We start from the raw sequence: 20463 nt of genomic DNA on the forward strand, positions 1-20463 counted from the left end.
AAAGGAAAGCACAGGACCTGAGACCTGAAGGAAGGAATCTAAGAAGGGATAACTGAGGATTGGGTGGAAGAAAGATGCTATGATGGATGGCCCTCTTCATCAAACAGATCTACAAGTGAACAGTGGTAAGTCTGAAAAAAGACAGATGGAGCATTCTAGAAAGATAAGGGTGTTTATGGGCAGAGCCATGATAACACCCGACACAGGGGAGTCTGATGATACTACATAGGTGGACACTAGAGGTAGAGTTTAGTTAAAACATGAGGTATCAGATTTCAAATAAACTTATGCTTCTTCCTGTTTTCTCCATGGTGCTTTATTAGGTTGTTCTATAAATATTTATTCAGCACATGCTACAGGCTCTGCTATGCTTCCCATTGGGCATACACCAAAAACAACAACAAAAACCCCAAATCGCTGACTTAACCACACACACACACACACACACACACACACATGCACGCACACACGTGCGCACGCACACACACACCTTTTAAACTTTATGGGAAAATAGTCCCATTAGAAGTTCACACTGTCTAATTCAGAATGGAACCTACAATTTGTGAATGTGAAATCCCTCATTACCAGTAACTAGGTAAGAACACGCCATTTGGGTGTGCTGAATACCTAGTCTAAGTAATGAGGACTTGCAGAAACACTGAATCAAAAAATCACTCAAGAAATCACTGAGCCACTGTGTACGTGAATGAGCACTGATTGGAATCCTAAGAAATCAAACTAACTAAATACAGAAGACCTTGCCCCCAGAGAGCTAGTCAGTCTTGTGGAGAAACAGAGATTTGTGTACCATAAAACAAAGTTTGCAATATGATCAGAGTGCCAGATTATTTAGTCCAGACAACAATAATTATCAGTTACCTGGTGGTCATATTCGTCACTAAACTTTTAGCAAAATTTTAAACAAATAATCTGAATACGTTGATTTCAATTCTGATCTTCTATTTTTTCCCTCAGTATTAGATGTGACCAAATGGTAAGTCACAAAAGGGCAAAAGCCAGGGTAGCAAGGTCTACTCAAGAAACGTGTACCATACTACCACGTGGCTTTACGGGGCTCATGTATCCCATGGACGAGCCATGGCCTCTGGCAGGAGCGCAGGAGCCAAAGTTTAACAGTCTGAGGTAGGATGGCCACGGCTGAGACTTAACAGCCAGTCCTCCATAAAGCCTTTAATTGGGCTACAAACCCTTTCAGTGCTAATCAGTTTCTATTTTGTAGATGTTCTGGAAGTACCTACTTCTTTTTTTGTCACCTAAAACCACTTGGCCTGAGCCAAAGTAAATCACCTTTTGTTAGCTGCAGAGTGGTTCTCCATGAAGAAAGGTTTAGGTGCAACATGAGACCCTTCTTGACTTCCATTCCGGGGCAAGGCCAGCTCCCTGTCAGTGGAGGTTCTCCCTCGCCAACAGTCTCTGGCATCTGGAGTCTAGTCTGTACAAATGCAGTTGCTCAAGTGATCTGTGTTTGTCCTTAAAGGGCCAACAGATTCTGAAAGCATCAGATATATAACCGTGAACTGAAAAAACCAATATAAAAAGCACCCTTACATAATCTGTATCTATATATTATACTCTACCAAAATCTTATTGTACTAAATTAATATAAGCATCATCTTTGGGAATTTTTATAATTAATTGTATTTATGTTAGCTAGTTCTCTATTACCTACAGAAAAAAGGCCAGATCACCTTGATTTGCTCCCAAGATAGTTTTCCAGTTTCATCTCCCAATAGTCTTCCATGTAACCCCTATGCTCTGGTCTTTATAGTTCCCTGAGCATGTCACAGATTCTCACACCCTGGGTTTTACTTGATGATGATCTTTGTGTCTGAAATGCACTTTTAACTCCATTTTCCATCTACCAACACCTTATAGAATCCACCTAGGTCAAGTGCTCCCTGTTTTCAAATTTTCCTTGACTTCTAGGCAAAATTAACTATCCCTTCTAGGGTAACTTTTACCTTTATTTAACACATTCTTTGTCTTACTCTACTATCAATTCTTCAGATGTCAAATTCCCCTACTATGGTTGAAGATCCTTGAGAACAGGATTGTGTATTTTGCTCACCTTTAAATCTTCTCCAGGCCCCAGTATGTATCTTTCATATAGTAAGCACTCAACAATGCCTGTTGGGTAAAGGAATGAATGGAGAACACATAGGATCTCAGTTTCCTAACACAAAAACTAACAGATGATTGTCATGGGTCTTTACCTAGCTATAAATATCCCATGATTCTTTTAGAAGGGTATTAGCTCTGATTTAGCTCAGATTTCAGACAATGAAAAACAAAACAAAAAATAATCCTCAATAGACTCATAGAAGAAAGAGGAACCTCATTACATTCCTATTCAGGACCTACAGAAGGAAATCTCCAAAGAAGGTTCAAAAGGAGGTTCTAAAGGAAGACTAGGGGGGCGCCTGGGTGGCTCAGTCATTAAGCGTCTGCCTTCGGCTCAGGTCATGATCCCAGGGTCCTGGGATCAAGCCCCACATCGGGCTCCCTGCTCAGCGGGAAGCCTGCTTCTCCCTCTCCCTCTGCCTGCCGCTCTGCCTACTTGTGCTCTCTCTCTGTCAAATAAATAAATAAAATCTTTAAAAAAATAAAAAAATAAAAAAAAAAATAAAGGAAGACTAGGGCTAGGAAGAGACAGGGAAAATATAAAAGTAAAAACAAGCTGAGCAACATGAAAGTGGTAAAGTATAAAGCCAAATGAAAATCAGTCTTGAATAATCCAATAATTTGAGCTAGTAATAAAAGGACTTACTTTCATCTGTAGATATTAATAATGGCCAAGTTTTGTTCTAACTCTGCACATTCACATGCCAATAGAGGAGGCTGCTATGTGCTGTTGACAGCACTCAAGAATCTCATGGAAATAAAGGGGACTATGGAGTGGTTACTAGTTTGTATCTGAAATTTTAAAAGCACACAGAAATATCTTCTAAGGTAGACCAACATCAAAATAACCTTTTGTTTCTCGAATAAGCATCACATTGCCAACATCCAGAAACACAAAAACTACAAAAATATCAACAGTCATCAAACTGGCATCAATGCCATATAGAAGAGACATGTGTTTCACAGGTATGGAATTGTCCCATATCCACCTTCTCTTTCCTTAAGGACCCAGAAATCTCCCATGGGTATGTTTAGTCCTGAGAGTCAGGCAGAGCCATCCTCATTTCTCGGTTTTCCCAAGCTGACTTCATACAAGCCATTGAGGTCAGAAACTGAGACACCAGTCCCCATAACCCCAAGCCTGGATGACTCCATGATGTCATTGGGCTTATTTTCATGGCAACACACATTTCACTTACATCAGTGTCACCAATCATTAGAATCCCTCCTCTATTAATGGAAAACATTGAGTTCCATCTAAGATGTTGGCATCTACAAAATAAGATTGGGGTAAAACTTATGAAATTAGTGATGCTTGGCCTCTTTGCTCCTTATCTCTCTCTCTTTTTTATTTTTTAGAGACAGAGAGAGAGAGAACACAGAGTGGTGGGTGGGGGAGGGGGAGGGACAGAGAGAATCCCAAGCATACTCTACACCCAGCACAGAGCCTGATGTGGGGCTTGATCACATAACCCTGAGATCATGACCTGAGCCAAAATCAAGAAGTCAGATGCCTGGGGAGCCTGAGTGGCTCAGGTATTAAGCATTTGCCTTCGGCTCAGGTCATGATCCCAGGGTCCTAGGATCGAGCCCTGCGTAGGGCTCCCTGCTCAGCGGGAAGCCTGCTTCTCCCTCTCCCACTCCCCCTGCTTGTGTTCCCTCTCTCACAGTCTCTCTCTCTGTCAAATAAATAAATAAAATCTTTAAAAAAAAAAAAAGAAGTCATGCTTAACTGACTAAGCCCCCCAGGTGACCTATACATGCCTTCTTTTTTTTCTTTTTAATGTATCCTCTCTCTCCCCTATTTCTTTAGGGGATTCAAAATAACCTACTTTGGAACTGAACTTGACAATGCCCTAGCGACCATTCCTTATCTTTCAACCCTGAATGCCACATTACCAGATCAAGGTTTTATTCCTTGATAATCTGATCATCCAGGGGCAGGTATAGCAACATCTAAATCCCCTCCCCCACCCCCAGACAATACATCTGCCTTGGAGATAATGCCTTAATCTAAAGGAGTTATCTTGAATGTCAGCAATTCCATGTACCTTGTCATACGTGAGAGAGATGTCTGGAGCAAAGGGATCATATTCTCCCCAGTGACATATTATACTTAACCTATGGGCTAGAGAGAGGTTAATCCTAAGTCTCTTTTACTCTAAAACCCCCCAAAACCTGCTTTTTAATTTTCACTTGATTTCAGGAGTTTAGACTACATCTGGGAGCCTCTCTGGCTTTGGGAGATATTTGCCTTCCTATGTGTCTTCTAAAGGCCTCATCATGAACACGAGTGACACGTACTTAGCACAGCCAGAGCCCAGAGCAAAGCCTGGGGAATCAGTCAACATATTTGTCATCATCTACCAAACAGCTGGGAGTCAGGCACAGGTTCCTGTTGTTCGTTAAAAGCAAGATTTGGGACGGCAACCTACATGTGTTCAGAAAATCAAGCACAAACACATGCACACCCACCGGTTTTCATTTGGCTAAGGCTTCTAAGGAGCAGGTGGAAGAGCTACTTCGATTTTTTTCCCCAATTAATTGAGTTAGAGATTGTAGTAAATAAACAGTTTCAAGTACATCTTCTACCCCCCAAACAGTTCCCATATCATGAAAGAGCAGCTGCTGCAGATCCCAGGTGGCTCACAGAAGCCCAGGCGGAGCACGGGTGCTGGGACCACCGCAAAGGGAGCCCCCAGCCACTGGGCAGTAAGACCTACCATCAAAATTCGTATGATGTCATATCACAGAGGATAGCACAGAAGAGAAAATACACACAGTATGAGGTAGGTACTGTGTTCACTACAAACACCACCATGTTTACTTATCTCAACAGCCACATAAGAAGCTATTAATATCCCTATTTTAGACATGAAGAAACTGTCAGGGGCTCATAGCTTACAAATAACAAATCTAGAATTCACACCGTGGTCTTACTCTGAGCTCTTAACCACTCTCTGAGCAGACATTCCACGTGGTAACGGGGTTGACAGTAATGGCAATGGTGATAACGACGATCTGGAAATGGCATGTGGTACCAGAGAAACCACCACGTCCAAGGTCAGTGAGAAGAGAGAACTAAGATATTCAGGTTTTTTTTTTTTAATTTAAATCTTTTTTTAAAAAAAGATTGGTTTGGCTAGGCAAAATTTATACTAATTATAGTCATTTCTGTGATTTGTACAATTATGCCTAATTAGGAGCCAGTATAATAATATTTATGTACAAGAATAAGTAAGTCAGATTAATTTTGATCTTAAATTTGATTATAATAGTGAGCTCTATGCATAAATAATCAGACTTCACTGTTGCCCGGGTTCTAATATGCATGTGTGACATCTTATAGTATTTTATACTCTAAAAGTGTGCTTTCTGAGGACATCCCCAAGTACCAAACATTAGCAGATGTTAGGGGAAGGAGGCGGCTAATAGTAATAGAATGTGGCCTTGCTCTGGAGAATGTTGGAGTCTGGCCATTTCATCCTGACCCCTCCCTGAAAATTAGTTATGATTTTTACCATTCTACAGATTAAAAAACTGAGGCTGGAATATATGAAATAGATCATTCATATAGTTTAGTTTTTATTCACAACTTAAAAAGTGAAAAGTATTGCTATTGAAACACCGAGATTAAACACCGAGAGAAATCGCCTCCTTACTTTAAGGAAATCAAAAGGCCCAACCATTCTCTATTATTTGGGGAAATGTTGCTTTAATTCTTTTAATTAAATTTCCCAACTGCTTAGCCCAATTAAGCTTTCAGTTGTTGGGACCTGATTTTTGAGTGAAAATAAAGAGCCAACTAGAGTGATATAACCTATTCAAAACAAAGGTGCCATCAGCTAGCCCATGTGCCTAGACTTCCTATATACCTGTCACTTGGCAAGGAGCACAATATTTTAACTAAGTAAACATCTACTCTCATCCAGGGACAGGAAAATTGTTAATAGGGATTACACAGCCAACATTATCCAACTTAATTCCATGGAAAGTAGAGAGGGAAAAGATGGGAATAACATTGGACCGAGAGGTGGGGTAAGAATCATAGGCCCATAACAGGACCCCCAGAGGAAAGGGCACTAAAGCATGTAACAAGAAACAAGCTTTACTTTAGGTTCATGCTTTGCATCCTTAGTCATGAAAAGGAATCGAAAAAGTGCAAAGCAGGGCGCCTGGGTGGCTCAGTCGTTAAGCGTCTGCCTTCGGCTCAGGTCATGATCCCAGGGTCCTGGGATCGAGTCCCACATCGGGCTCCCTGCTCGGCGGGAAGCCTGCTTCTCCTTCTCCCACTCCCCCTGCTTGTGTTCCTGCTCTCACTGTGTCTCTCTCTGTCAAATAAATAAATAAAATCTTTAAAAAAAAAAAAAAATAAATAAATAAATAAATTTAAAAAAAAAAAAAAGAAAAGAAAAAGTGCAAAGCAAGATCCTTAAAGTAGGATGACCTTGTGTTGCTAAAAACACAGTGAATTCCCAGAAAGGCAAATTTCCATATTTAAAACATAGGTTGAAAAAGAAATCTCCCCAAACCAAGGACGACTTATCTCTGTTTAGGATTCTCCCAATCGTGTTGCCTATCTGTTGACAGGGGTAATCAAAAATTGCTGGAGGAAAACTCAATGAATATTTGTATCAAGAGGCTTTGCAAAGTAGACACTTACGAAATGACCCATCCATCCGAGCTCCTGAGGCCATGTCCATTCCAGGTTCATTTCCAGTCACAAGGCCTGGTCACATTATAGCTAAGCAGAATACCAGGAATCAAGACTATGGAATAATCACAGGGCATTGTCCTTTTGTACTTTTCAATGATAAAATAAATGTGCAATGACATTTGGAGTAGCTAGTGTGCCTAATGTCAATGTTTATGCTGTTTGTTGAGATGGTATTTGTAGCTAATATTTATTGAGGATTTACTATATGTTGGGCACTCTTCCAAGCACCTAACACAGATTAACTCATTGAATCCTCACTGCAACCATCTGAGGCACACTATTATCACTCACATTTAACACATGAGGAAACAGGCACATATTTTAATAAGAATTACTTTTTGCGGGACAAAAAGTAATGGCTCAGTCCATTAAATGTCTGCCTTTGACTGAGGTCATGATCCCAGGGTTCTGGGATCAAGTCCTGCATCCGGCTCCCTGCTCAGTGGGGAGCCTGCTTCTCCTTCTCACTCTCCCTCTGTGTTCTCTCTGTCTCTCTCAAATAAATAAATAAAATCTTTAAAAAAAAAGAATTACTTTTTGAGGTGCCTGGGTGGCTCAGTCGGTTAGTCGTCTACCTTGGGCTTGGATCATGATCCTGGGGTCCTGGGATTGAGCCCTATGTCCTCAGACTCCCTGCTCAGCAGGGAGCCTGCTTCTCCCTCTCCCTCTGCCACTCCCCGCCCCCCCATTCATGCCCTGTCTCTCTCTTTCTCTCTCTCTCAAATAAAGAATTACCTTTGTACCATGGAAGTATGGAAAAGTTAAATTAAATGTTATAAATTCATCTGAAGTGACTGATATCCCTGCTCTCTCAAAACAAGACTGAGCCCCTTCTTGACCCTCAGCCACTGGGGTCACTGAATGTTTAAAATGTCTTATTCATTTACATAAATGCCAGCAACTTGGTCAGGGTCAGTGATAGAGTGGTTGGTCAATAAATGTTGAATGAACACTCTGCCTCCTTTAGATTTCATGATATCTGTATCTATATGACAATCTGAAAGGGTTAAAGGCTAGCACGATCTGGATTCATTTTGATGATCAAGTCTATCATTTATTAAGCCTATTAATTTGTCAGCCTGCCAATCTGTCTTTTCTACACTGTGATAAATGATACACTGTCTTTTATGTTGACATTTTCATCCAAGGACTTTGATGTGTATTGTGAGCCTGGTCCGACTCATAAAAATATTCATGCATTCTAGGCAGCTTATTCACTTAAAATGTGAGGGTTCATCCATGGCTGCAAACTGGCATGCAGCTCACAGTCCTGCTGCAGAGGTGTTTGGCTGGAAGTGTTGAAGACTTTTTTGTTTGAAGGTGTACATCAGGCCCACCTTTCTTTGCAAATAAAGCCTGATTCACACATTTAGTTACCGGCCTGGCTCCGAAAGTGTTTAAGTTTGTGAGCCCTGCGATATACAGGTACCTGGGGATTCAGAGCAGACTGAATTTAAAGTTGCCATATTCCTGGAGTTTATAACGTATGGCTCATGCTTTAGGTTGATAGGAACCTTTTTAGGTAATTGGGCAACAAAACAACTTTTTTTTCCAAGCTACTCCTTCCATATACACATATCTAATTCTCCTGGAGGAGACCTGGAGTCCCTTCACTCCTATTTTCAAGGTATCCCTGAGATAGAATCATTATTACTGTGTCTTTATAAATGGATGAACTAAAAACCAGGGAAGGGCAGACCATCCTAAAGGCATCCGGTGATACAAATGCCACCGAAGAGAGCAAATGCTTTAGCTCTGAGTTTACCTACTTGCCTAGTATGTTCTCTGTTATGTTTTTCATCTTAAAATCCCTCCTGGAAAGAAAGGAGGTTTGTTCAAGACATCACTACGGTTTATTCCTGGACTCCCCTCTTCTGGCCAGCCTAGACAGAAGAGAGGTCAACTTGGGGGTGGATCGCTGCTATCGTTCAGAACAATAGCCATGTGTCCTGAAGGATCGATGAGGACGATCACGGACAGATGAAAGGGCTCATGAGGGGCACACACTCCTCCAGGCGTGGGTGCCCTATTTTGACTTGACCTTTTGGATTCAGCTTTTGGTTCATCGTATAGTTGTGGCTCACTGGATCCCTTGTCCTGTTCTAGTATTATTTACAGTTTGGATCTGGCCCATGGCATTGAGTGCAACAGTCCCAGTCAGTACTTCTTACAGGGTGGGCATTTATGTGCCACTGATGGAGAATTTCCATTTCTTCCTGTATAGTCCCGCTGACTAGCTCTCTCTGCTCAGGCCCATTAGAGAACTCAACTGTGAAATTATCAGAGAGTGAATGCCAGGCCCTGCAACTGGTCTGATAAGAAGCATGTACCTTCCAGTAAGAGCCTTTCCTATTTGCTCTATTGGGAGCCAGGCAGCTCTCCTGGGCATTCTCCCCCTTTTTGGTAGGAACAGGTCTAAGTTGGTTTTAGGAACTCTGGGGCATTTCCTTGGGATAAAGATGAGCAACCTATCAACAAACATGATAACCGATAATAGACTTTTGTCGCTTGAACACTTTCCTACTTCAGGAAGGCAACCCTTAGCTCTCATTTTGACATAGAGTTCCTCGTCTTATGAAAATCTGAGACTTTCTTATTCTAACCATTGTCTCCGATTCTGAACTATGTATTAGCATAAGTCGTGACTGCAAATAGTGTTCTTTCCAACGCCTGAAATGAGGTTGGCTGCTTTCTCCCATGTAGTTCAAGGATTCCTCTCCTCTGATCAAAGGTCATAAGTAGACAGAGATGAGAGTTTCTGTGCCACCAGCCCCAGAACCCAAACTCTGTGCCCTGATGCTTCCTCTGCCTGCTCAGGGCTCCCCAAGATCCCATGCATGCTCACTCAGGCTTGCCCCTCTCCGTAATGTTCCCAAATGCTCTCACCTTTCACCAATCCAATTCCTATTCTTTCAGGAACTGGCTCTGCTCAGCCGTTAATGATGCTAATCATGAATGGTACCCACTGAGCTAAACATTTTGCAGATCCGAACTTTGATAGAGGGAAGTTCTTGAGTCAAAGCCTTATTCCAAAGGCAGACTAAGAGTGATGGCCTTCTGTACATGGGTCCTGTCGACACTGACAGCAACCCAGACTGTCACTCTCACACTTTCTTTAAAGCTATGCTGCCTTGCTCGTCACCCAGGTTGCTCCTGTAGCATAAAAACTACAGACTCTGACCTCAGTGGAAAAGCTGTTGCTGGCCCGTGAGATTCTGCACAGCGGTCCTGTCTCCAGAGCTCTCTCCTGCCTCCTTTGCTCTCTTAAAGTAAGTAGCAGCAAGCACTGTTGCCCCCGAGGGGATGGCTCAGGGGGAGCGAAATTTCTGAATCTCTCTGCAGTCTGACTTGACGATATAATGTTTGCTTTCCTTCTTCTTGGGCACTGGATCCAATAAAGGAGGTCTCAACCTCCTCAACTAGACAAGCCTGCGTGGGGGCTGGGAGACCTGAAATCAAGAAGGAGTCCACTGCTCAAAGAGGTTAAGGGTGAAAGAAAAAACCGGGAGGCCTTGTGTCTCAGTGCCTCCTCCCTACAGGGCTGTGTCCCACCTAAAAGGACAACAGCCCGGGGTGTTCCTGTAGAGTCAGCAATGTGCTCTGGGCTAGACAAAGGGAAGAAGTCCATGTGAGGACAGGAGGCACAGTTTTTATTTTTGAATACTGCATCATCAGTCTCGGAGCCGACCTGAACTTTGTTTTCTAACAATCAGGAATCAGAAATGACAGTAGGAGGGGGAAAAATAATCTTGGCACCTCACAAGGCTCATCCTGGTAGCCGGATCAGGAGCAAGGTGCCAGCACTTTTTCCTGCCTCTCCCTGAACGCAAGAGATGCTATGATGGCAAAACTCACTGAAGCACAGGAAACTGCAGTGGCTGGAAATGCCTTTGTCCCTAAAATACCCCACCGGCTTCTCAGTAAGAAGATGGCTGCGAGGACACCAGCCCAAAGCCCAAAGCCTGGAAGACCCGACGTGGCTCCCTGGGGAGAAGTGATGGCCTGCAGCCTCAGCATTGGCGGGGCTCCCACCACAAAATCATCTGCTTTGTCCAGGTGCGACCAAAAGGAACTCTGCAAAAGCCCTGAGTCCCCAAACAGACACGATGGAGGCAGCAAAATCCCTGGGAGGGAAAAGCTGGGCTGGCTTTATAGAAAAGCTGGTCCCAATGCTCTGGGGGGAAAGGAAGAATGGGCTCATAAAAGAAGTGGGAGGGAAGAAACAGGAAGGTGGCTTTGAAAGGAAGAGAAATGGGACCCAATAAGAAAAGGGGGTCCTATAGGAAATAGTAAAGCTTTGGTAATTTTCTGAGAAGACACAAAATAACTGTTCTGTTTGGTGGCTGCAATCCTGGCGGCCTGCCTGGCCTTTTGGAGGCTCTTACACCAAAGGACTTGCCTTCTTAATCAAGCCTTTTAGTCAAACAACTTGAGATGAGTTGGTGTTTGCTTTAGTGAAGTAATTTCTCAACACTGGACCAACAAAGGAGACAGTGTAACAGCCCTGGGATGAAGGTGTGGGCCTGTGGCAGGGAGCATATTGGAGAAAGGGAAAATGTGGTGTTTTTTCAACAACAAGATCCGGTCACAAGTGGGACTGATGTCCTATGCAAGAGAAGCACAATGATAATACCCTACAAAATACAGCCTCGTCTCTCATTTGGGGTATTGTTGGAATTACTGTTGCGAAGCCATTAAAGCAGATTCTATCTCCCTACAGTGGGGGAGATGAAACCTCAATTTTCTTAAATGACTCATTCAAGGTCACAGTGAGCTAGGGCTGGAATTAAGAATTCCCACTTCTAAGTTCAATTTTTCATTTTTTATTACATTTCACTCCTACTGGATAAATCTTGTATCAAGGGTAGCTTAAAGACCACGCTCATATAGAAGGGTTTATATGGATGAGGGATTGTGGAAAATGAGCTAAAATATTGGTTTCTGAAGACATGAGACCTCCGCAACCTATACATGATATTGGTAAGAAGCATTCAAGAGGATTCCAAGTCAATTAGAAAATGACAGAGCCAGTGGCTTCCTAAACTCAAAACTCTTTAAATAGTAATGTAAAGAAAAACCCAAATTATGAAATAAAAAATCCTTCCCAGGAAGGAGTGAAACAAATTATCACAAAACAAGCAAAAGAAGCAAATAAACACAGAGACATAATATGATCTATTTTGATACAAACGCTTGGAAAATAATTATCAGAGTATTTTGCTCTCTAGATAAACTCCTCCCACCCTTTTTCAACAATTTCCTGCTCACATCAATCCTAAGGAACCTGAGACATATATCTGTTTTTCCTCTAAATCAATACTGGGAAAGGAACGAAGAACTGTGTAAAACCGGTATTTCACTGAAATGTCCTCATCCTGCTTAACGATCAAATCAGCCTAAGACAAAATATGCACAGACATCAGACACACCTTCAATCAGTCACACCTTCTTCAACTGTGCACCTGTTCTTGGTCTCGCTCCTCTTACACTGGGCTACCACACATTCCAAGTATATCCAAGTTCACAGTCACCATCACCTCGTGACCCTGGAGCTCAGCAGCTTCAAATCCCTCAGGGCAACCCTGCTGGTGGGCAATCAGTGTCTCAGAGGTGGGAGCCACCCCCTAGTACCGACACAGCCTCTCGGACGCAAGTTCATGTCTTTGGGAGAAGGACCTAGCAGCCACTCGGGGCATTGCCCTGAAAAGGAGGGGATATTGGGCATCCAGCTATTCTGAGACAGCTCCTTACTGAGATCAGCTCTCTGGGGCCAAGGGAAAAGAGACTGAGAAGATGGGAAGTGACACCAGGAGGCCGAGAGCGTGGGTATATTCTGAGTTTTGTCATTTTAAACATCAAACCTAATTCGACAGGAGAGCTCAGGTCACCCACAACATATGCCTGGGTATCTGGGTCTGCATTCTAGCACTCCCTCCATTACTACTCATGGTCACTCTGAAATGCTATGCTTGAAGGAAGAAGTCACTCATGTCCACCTCCCTCCCTGAGAAAAAGCTACCAAAAGCAAGCCGGTGGCATCACGTAGCTGTTATGTAAATGGACTCAGCTGAGGAGAAGAAGCAAGGAGGGAACCACCAAGTGCACGTTCACTGTCCTCCCAACCTGGGACAATGTGCTCTGGAGGGACTTGGGCTCACCTTAGTACCACAGCACACATTCAGGGATTCGTCCCAGTCACACGGTAGGGAGGACCCTGGACCAGGGGAGCAGTCTTGATTCTTAGCCCCTGAGAGCTGCAAATTTAGACAGGGGACAACTTTGCACAAGGACGGTTAAATTGGGCATCTCTGACCAGTCTTTAATTGAAACTACTAGAAACGAACGACTACCTGACTTTGAGTTCTGTTTCAGTGAACTTTGTGGTGGAGAGGGGGTTGGCAAGGAGAAGGCTGTAGTATTTTTAAAAACAGTAAGGTGAGGTTTGAAGATGTTCTTCCTTTCTTTCTTTTTCAATGGATACTGTAGCCACAGGGAATGAACGGGGGTGGGGGTGGGGAGGAGAAAACAGCTACTCCCTGACGGTCTCCGAGCGTGATGCGGTGCCAGCCACGCCAACCCTCTGGAGATCCGGTAATTGTCACTCCTCACTGTAACTTCTTGCTTTCAGGCCAGTGGCTGGCAGGTTTATCTGCTTCTGAGCAGCTTCAGAGCCACGTCAGTGACACTGACGACGTCAGCAAGAGCAATCGGAAGGCAGGATGATGCCGCTGCCAGCAGCAGTGGGAGGGAAAATTTTTCCCCTTAAAGAAAATTCTTAGGCTATCTGTCTGGCTGACTCTCTCTCTCTCTCTCTCTCTCTCATTGACTTACATGACTGCTGGTGGTTCGAGAAGGCCAGAGAGGATATGTAGTTTTACCCAGCCATTTTAAAGTCTGGGGTGCAAGAGCATTTAGTTGACACGATGTGCTGACACTTCCAAGCCCCTCGTGTAGGCACTGCCCTTACTCAGGAGAGGACGGGCTTCCGATGTGTCAGAGGACGCAACCAACCTGACCACCTCCTAGCAAGTGTCTAAAGCCCCGGTACACACACCTATGGTGATTACTGCAGTAAGCCTGGCCCATTCCATGTTACTGATCGTTCCACTGCTTTTATTTTTGTCACTATCATAATAAACAGGATGCTATAACCACTGACGGCTTGACAAGGATCCTCAACACAATGCTGTTCTTTGGTCTATTTTTTTTAAAGTAGGTTTAAAAGCCTCTGCTGTCTGGAATGGCAATCCTCTAAACTTCCTGGTTGCAAAGATAAGGTTCTTTTCCATCATCAAATATCAACCACCTTCCAGCCCAGGACAAATGTTAGGGCGAGGAGGCATTCCATGACCGACACATGGCCAAAATGCTTTAAAAGATATTGTCTGGGGGGCGCCTGGGTGGCTCAGTTGGTTAAGTGACTGCCTTCGGCTCAGGTCATGATCCCAGGGTCCTGGGATCGAGTCCCACATCAGGCTCCCTGCTCCGCGGGGAGCCTGCTTCTCCCTCTCCCACTCCCCTGCTTGTGTTCCCTCTCTCGCTGTGTCTCTCTCTGTCAAATAAATAAATAAAATCTTTAAAAAAAAAAAAAAAAAAGATATTGTCTGGGGACAAGCAAGAGACCCTAAGGTAGAGGTAGGTGGGGGAGTTCAAACTGCAATAGCTTCTCCAACCCAGGCATATTCGAAGGTGGGAAAACCCCACTTTGAGCACAGCCCTGTGATTCCTGACTCCCCTAAAAGCAGCAAGATAAAGCTAAAATGCTGTGCAAATCAAAATTTATGGTGACTGGGTTTGTAGAAATAATTGTGTCTAATTCATGGCTATGGAGAGAGAGTGTCACAGGTCAGAAAGAAGCAGCTCCCATGGCAGTATATGGGGAAGACCACAGCCTCTGGAGTAGTGCTCCATGCCAGCCCGTGGTGGGCATTTAATTAACATTATGTAATGATAATCATCAGTAACTTGCTGGGCAACCATGGCCAAGTCACTTGATTTCCTATGCCTCAGTTTCATCAAATATCATCTTCCCAAGAAACCACAGATGAAGATGTTTGCAGGGTTACTGAAAGACACACCTAGAAAACACTCAGGTGATTACTAGGAGCAATAATAATGCCACATGTGGAGTCACTTGCCCCCATGGTTGCTCCCAGCTCTCCCTGGAAGCCATGACTGGTATGCAGTATCTCTGCAACAGAGGTTCTTAACCTGGGTCCTTGAACCCTGCAGCGGGCCACGGATGGAGCCCAGCTACTCTAATCTCTGGGGGTAGGACACCCATCACATAAAGAATTTAAGAACCACTGCTCTACCCTAAGCCTTGGGTACAGGGGTACCAAAAAACACTTACGCTGCCTGATGGAGAGGGAAAGGCAGGGAAGGTGACCACAGAAGCCAAGAGAAACACAAAGAGTGGGAATCTCAAGAAAACCACCAGGTTTTCACCTCGACCCCCTGAGTCATCTCTTCCACACTGATCCAATCCGTCAGAAGGGAATTTCTTCAGTCAATCATGCCTAGAATATCATTACTAATGAGCAGAAGAAACAACTGATCGAGAAGGGCACAAGGCAGGGAGTACGTGAGGTGTCATCCAGTATCACGGACACCTGTTGGAAGGAAAGCTCAGGGATTCCATGGGGCTTTGGGAGGAACAGGGAGCTTCACAACAAAAGGGCTGTAAGGAGTGGCAAGTGTGAAGCCGTCTTGAGCTCTTGAGTGCAGGGTGAGAGATGAGGAGGGGGTCTGGGTCCAGGATGAAGAAATGGGTAATTCTGTAATATCAGAAGGTGGTATCGGAAGGGTGGAGGGTCTCGTTACATCTCCCAAATGAGACCCAAGTCCCAGCCATGACAGAGGAACAATGTTTGGAAGAGAAAGTCAAGGGTTTTGGAGAAGGGAAGGGAATGGTGTAGAAGAGCGACAAGACCTAAGCGTGATCTTCAGAGCCCGGGTCGGAAGGGGACACTTAAAGAGAAGGAGAGAGGGAGAGAAAGAATTTCATTCTAATTCCCTAGAGCTAGACAGCGCATATAAAATGATCTAACACTTACAGAGCAATTTACAGTTTACAAAACATTATGACATTCACTATCTCATTTAATGCTTATCACCCTAAAACGCTGGTTATATTTCTCCATTCTACACAAGAGGAAACTGAGGCTAGGAAGGGCGGATTATGCGACTTGCTCAAGGTCACCTGGCTGAAATCGGAGCTGGGACGCACCCCAATGTCCCCCCACACCTCCCGGTGGTCTTCCACCTTGAAAGGCTTTCCGTTAACTCCTAAGGGCCAAGGTTGGTGTGGCTACAACAGATCCCCGCCCCCCAGCCACTTCCCCTAAAATCTGGGGCGGAGCAGCGCCCTCCGGTGCCAGGAAGGGGACCTGAGTGACGCGGAGCCACAGACCGGGGTTTCCCCGTCCTGCGGGGCTCGGGAGAGCAGGCGGCAGAAGCCACGACTCTTACACTCCGGGCAGTCAAGTAACGCTCCAGCCGCAGTTGCCGGCTTGGGGCTCAACGTGCGAGGGGCAGCGCTGGGTGAATTCCCTTCCGAGCGATCCCAGGACTGGGACCGAGCGTCAGCGCCTGCTCCTAGCACTTGGCTCCCCACGCTCGCCCCTGCCCCGCTGGTTCTTTCTGGCGGTTCCCCAGTGCACTGGGGCACCTCCGAGGAGGCGGGGGGGGGGGGGCTATCGTGGAGTGTTGGGGGTGAAAGAGCGGACCGACTCGGGGGCGAGATCTTCCACTTCTGATCCTCCAGGTCAGGGCAACCGCGAGCAAAGCCTGGCTGGAAGTTTGGGCATCAAAGGTTTCAGATCAAGTAGCAAGTTGCCTGGAGAGCCTTGGAGGTGGACGGGGAGGTCGGGGGTCGGGTGGCGTTAGGGGAAGAAGGGACGGGCAAGAGAAGGTGTCCCTTCCCATGCAGCCCCTGGCGGCCCCACGGATGGGTGGCCGGCCCGCCTCTGCAGCCCGCGGGTGCGGAGAACGCGCCGGGCACCGGCACCCGGCAGCCGGCACCCGGCGCAGCGCAGCCCCTCCTCGCCCCGCTCCGCGCTCCTCCCCGCCTGCCCGCCGCCTCGCTGCCGCCGCGGAGACTCACAGTCCGCAGGAACTGGATCTCATCCTCGCCTCCTTCTCCCCCTTCGGCCATGGCTCCCGAGGCGTCGGCGGTGCCCCAGCCTCCGGCGCCTCTGCTTCCCCCGGCAGCCGCTCGGCGTGCGCTGGCTGCTGCTGCGCTCTTTCTCCTCCTCCTCCTCTTCCTCCTCCTCCGGCTCCTGGCTCAGCCTCAGCAGCGCCGAGCTAATCCCCGACCATATAGGGAGCTGGGCTAACACTCCACTGCACTGCAGAGCGCCAACGCCAACCAAGCAGCCCGCCTACCCCTCTCGCCCCAGCCAAGTGCGCGGCGACCGCGGGCCGGGCAGAGAGCGCAGCGCCCAGCGCGCGGAGCGGGCGGGGGCGGCGCCGGGACCCGGGGGGTGGGGTGCGGTGGGGCCTCCCCCGCACACCACCGCACCGCGCCGCACACCCAGCCGAGGCGCGCGCTCCGCAGCGACGAGAGGGTGCCCCCTACCCTGCTCCGATTCACAAACAAAGGCCAGTTGCTTAGCTCCAGCATGCTTGAGACTGGGCATCAGAGCCCTCTCGCTGTGCCCACCTGGCCCTCGTGTGTGTGCGCGCGCCTGTGTGCGTGCCTGTGTGTGCGTGTATGTTTGTGTTTCGGACTGGAATGCCTTCCTCCGTCCGACCCCAGTGCCTTGTTCGGACCCACAACCGAGGAAGGCTGAGAGGGGTGTGCCTGTGTTCTAAAGAGCAGCTGGGAGAAACAGTGCAGTGAGGATGGAGGGTGACTGTCCATTCATAACAAAGTTTGCAACTCCCTGGATAGCCCTTTCCTCACCTTAAAAGAGCCCCCTCCCCTCTTCAAATCTAATCAGTACGTTTTACTAACCTCCCCCCCCCCCCACTGTCTATTATTGCTGGACAGAGTAAGTGTTCCCTGTACCTCAGGAAGCTTCTGGGGCTCCCCATTCCATTCAAAATTCAGAGGCCAGGTGGCATAAGAACCCTTCTCCTCTGCCAACCCCCAGTCTAAACTTTAGGGTGCAGCCCTGTGGACTCTAAAAGGGATAGAGGAGTATATACGGTGGGACCCTTTCCAGGTCCTTGGGCTGCTGGCATCCCAGCCAGCCTTGAGTGGTTTTCCAGGGTTGGGGACTGTAGGATTGGTCCTTGCTAAAGGTGAGGGTACAGGGTGCCACCTTCTGTCGACTGGCCAGGAAGCTCCAGGGCAAGAGAAGTATTCAAGGGAGGGGATACTAGGAAGAGATGTAAACCTAGGATGAAGAGTAATCCAGAAGATGTATGGGGGAAAATTCTTGGCTGGTGGTAACAGAAGACACTGGAAACCCAACTGATTTCATAGCTGCTTTGTGGATGAGCTCTCTCTTGGTTCTGCCTTAAAGACCTTTCCTGAGCTCTAGTCCCACATTTTCTACTGGACATTAGAAATGCTAAGAAAAAAAAGAAAAAGAAATGCTAAGAAAAATCATGTGTTTCTTATATTGTACCCAAACTGTTTCCTTCTAGAGCTGCATCTTGGCCCTAGTGCCTCCTCTGAAGCCTGCCTAGTGTATGTCAAACCATCTGCACATTGTGGGGCTTCACATATTGGAGGGCACCTGTCATGCTCCCTTCTGTGACCCATCATCCACTCTTACTTTCTTCTGGCTGAAGATCCTCTTCCCCTCACCATTACCTGTTGCATGGTTTTCAGAGCCTACATCATCTTTAATGGCCTTGTTATTAGCATTCCAGTTTGTTTTCTTCCTCCTAAATTGCAGCACTCTCCTCCCTCATTTTGGACAGTCCGTGCATGCTGCCTAATAGTGAATTGGTGTTAAAGCAGCACCAGTGGTACCTATTAGATTTACATTTAACTAGACTTTCTAAGGTTGGGGCACCTGGGTGGCTCAGTCGTGAAGCGTCTGCCTTCGGCTCAGGTCATGATCCCAGGGTCCTGGGATTGAGCCCCGCATCGGGCTCCCTGCTCAGCGGGAAGCCTGCTTCTCCCTCTCCCACTCCCCATGCTTGTGTTCCTGCTCTCTCTGTGTCTCTCTCTGTCAAATAAATAAATAAATAAATAAATAAATAAATAAATAAAAAGAATTCCTAGGGTTGTTTTTTTCTTCTCTCCCTACATGGACCAAAGTCAAGTCTTGGCCATTTTGGCCATGTCCAAGTACTTACATACCAACTTTAAAAAATACTTCTTCTTCTTATAATTCATTTTATTAGTTTCTGTCTATATGTGGTCCTTTAAGATATTTTTGGATCTATATTGTGCCATCCAAAGTGTTAATTATCATTAAACTATGTTATGGCATACCTTTGGCATACCACAGGACCCCTTCTCAGGTTAATTTTATACTTTCGTTTATGATTACTTAATAGGTAAAGAAGCTTCCTAAATATATTATTTTGCAGCCCAAATTTCTTCTTGTTCATGAGGAGATCACAAAAGCCTTTTTCACATACTTTACTGAAATCAAGACCCATGAAGTGGGATACTATTTGCTTTATCGGTCAAATAACTCCACCACAAAAAGGAAGTGGAAAAGGAGCATCTAACACCATTATACATCTACTTGGATTCCTGGTGATTCTTGCATTTCTTTAGTGTGCTCAAACATGAGCTGTCTAATTACCCAGCATAGGATTTATTCTGGGGCTCAGCCTGTAGTTTGTCACCCTATGGTTTCAGCTTAAAGTGGGGCAAACATAGACATTCACCTCTATGTGAAATCCTCTTCCATTCTCTAAGATTTCCCCACAATCCATCAGTAATGGTGCTGTAGTCAGGTGATCAAATTATTTCACCACCTTAGAGTTCAATTCATCCAGGTCTGCAGAAATAACATTGACTATAACAGCCAAAGTCCTTGACCTTAGGGATAGTTGAAAGAGTGGGAAGAAAGGAAAGTAGGACAGGTAAGATAGGTAGGTAGGTAGATTTCAGACACTAGGCTTTGATGTTTGTTTTGTTATTAGTTCTCCCATCAAGTCTAGGACAGAATAAACTAAGATTAAGTTACCTGCTTACATTTATACATCTGGTACGTGGCAGAGCTGACATCCAGCCCTGGATTGCCTAACTCCAAGCCCAATACTTTTTAGTACTTTTTACACTACACCACCTTGTTTCTAGGACAGCAGGTCAGATTCACACGCCCCTCCCCACCACCCTATCCATGTCCCCCACATATCAGGCTTGCTCCTCCAGGCCCTGTATTTTAAATTGAGTCTCTCCCAAAACCACGTAGGTATTCTTCGTAGACAACCAAGGACCTGGACCTAGGTCTTAGAGGATACAGCACGTACTACGGTCTAATCGAAAACAAAAAAAAAAAAACCAAGCCTCCCAGGTTTTAAACCCTTTCTCTGATAGAGAAAGCCATCAGCCATTAGTGGCCATCAACAGTCACCTGCAGTGAGGGGTCCACAGAGCAACCAAATACTTTGGGGATGCTCAGGTCATTCAAAGGCAGCGCTGCCAACCAGCAGCATTTGACTGTCGGGGAGCTGTGCAGACAGTAGCA

General features: G+C 45.8%; 1 protein-coding gene across 1 annotated transcript in view; it reads right to left on the minus strand.

The window, feature by feature from the left end:
- RYR3 (ryanodine receptor 3) overlaps positions 1–17271 on the minus strand; it is a 504411-nt gene extending 487140 nt beyond the window's left edge. The window contains exon 1 of the mRNA XM_032417231.1: positions 16965–17271. Within this exon, the coding sequence (XP_032273122.1) occupies positions 16965–17015 (51 nt within the window). The 5' untranslated portion in view covers positions 17016–17271. The remainder of the gene's footprint in view (positions 1–16964) is intronic.
- Positions 17272–20463: the final 3192 nt, after the last annotated feature.

The sequence above is a fragment of the Phoca vitulina genome, unplaced genomic scaffold (genome assembly GCF_004348235.1).
Source record: "Phoca vitulina isolate PV1807 unplaced genomic scaffold, GSC_HSeal_1.0 scaffold20, whole genome shotgun sequence".
NCBI classification, from domain to species: Eukaryota; Metazoa; Chordata; class Mammalia; order Carnivora; family Phocidae; genus Phoca; species Phoca vitulina.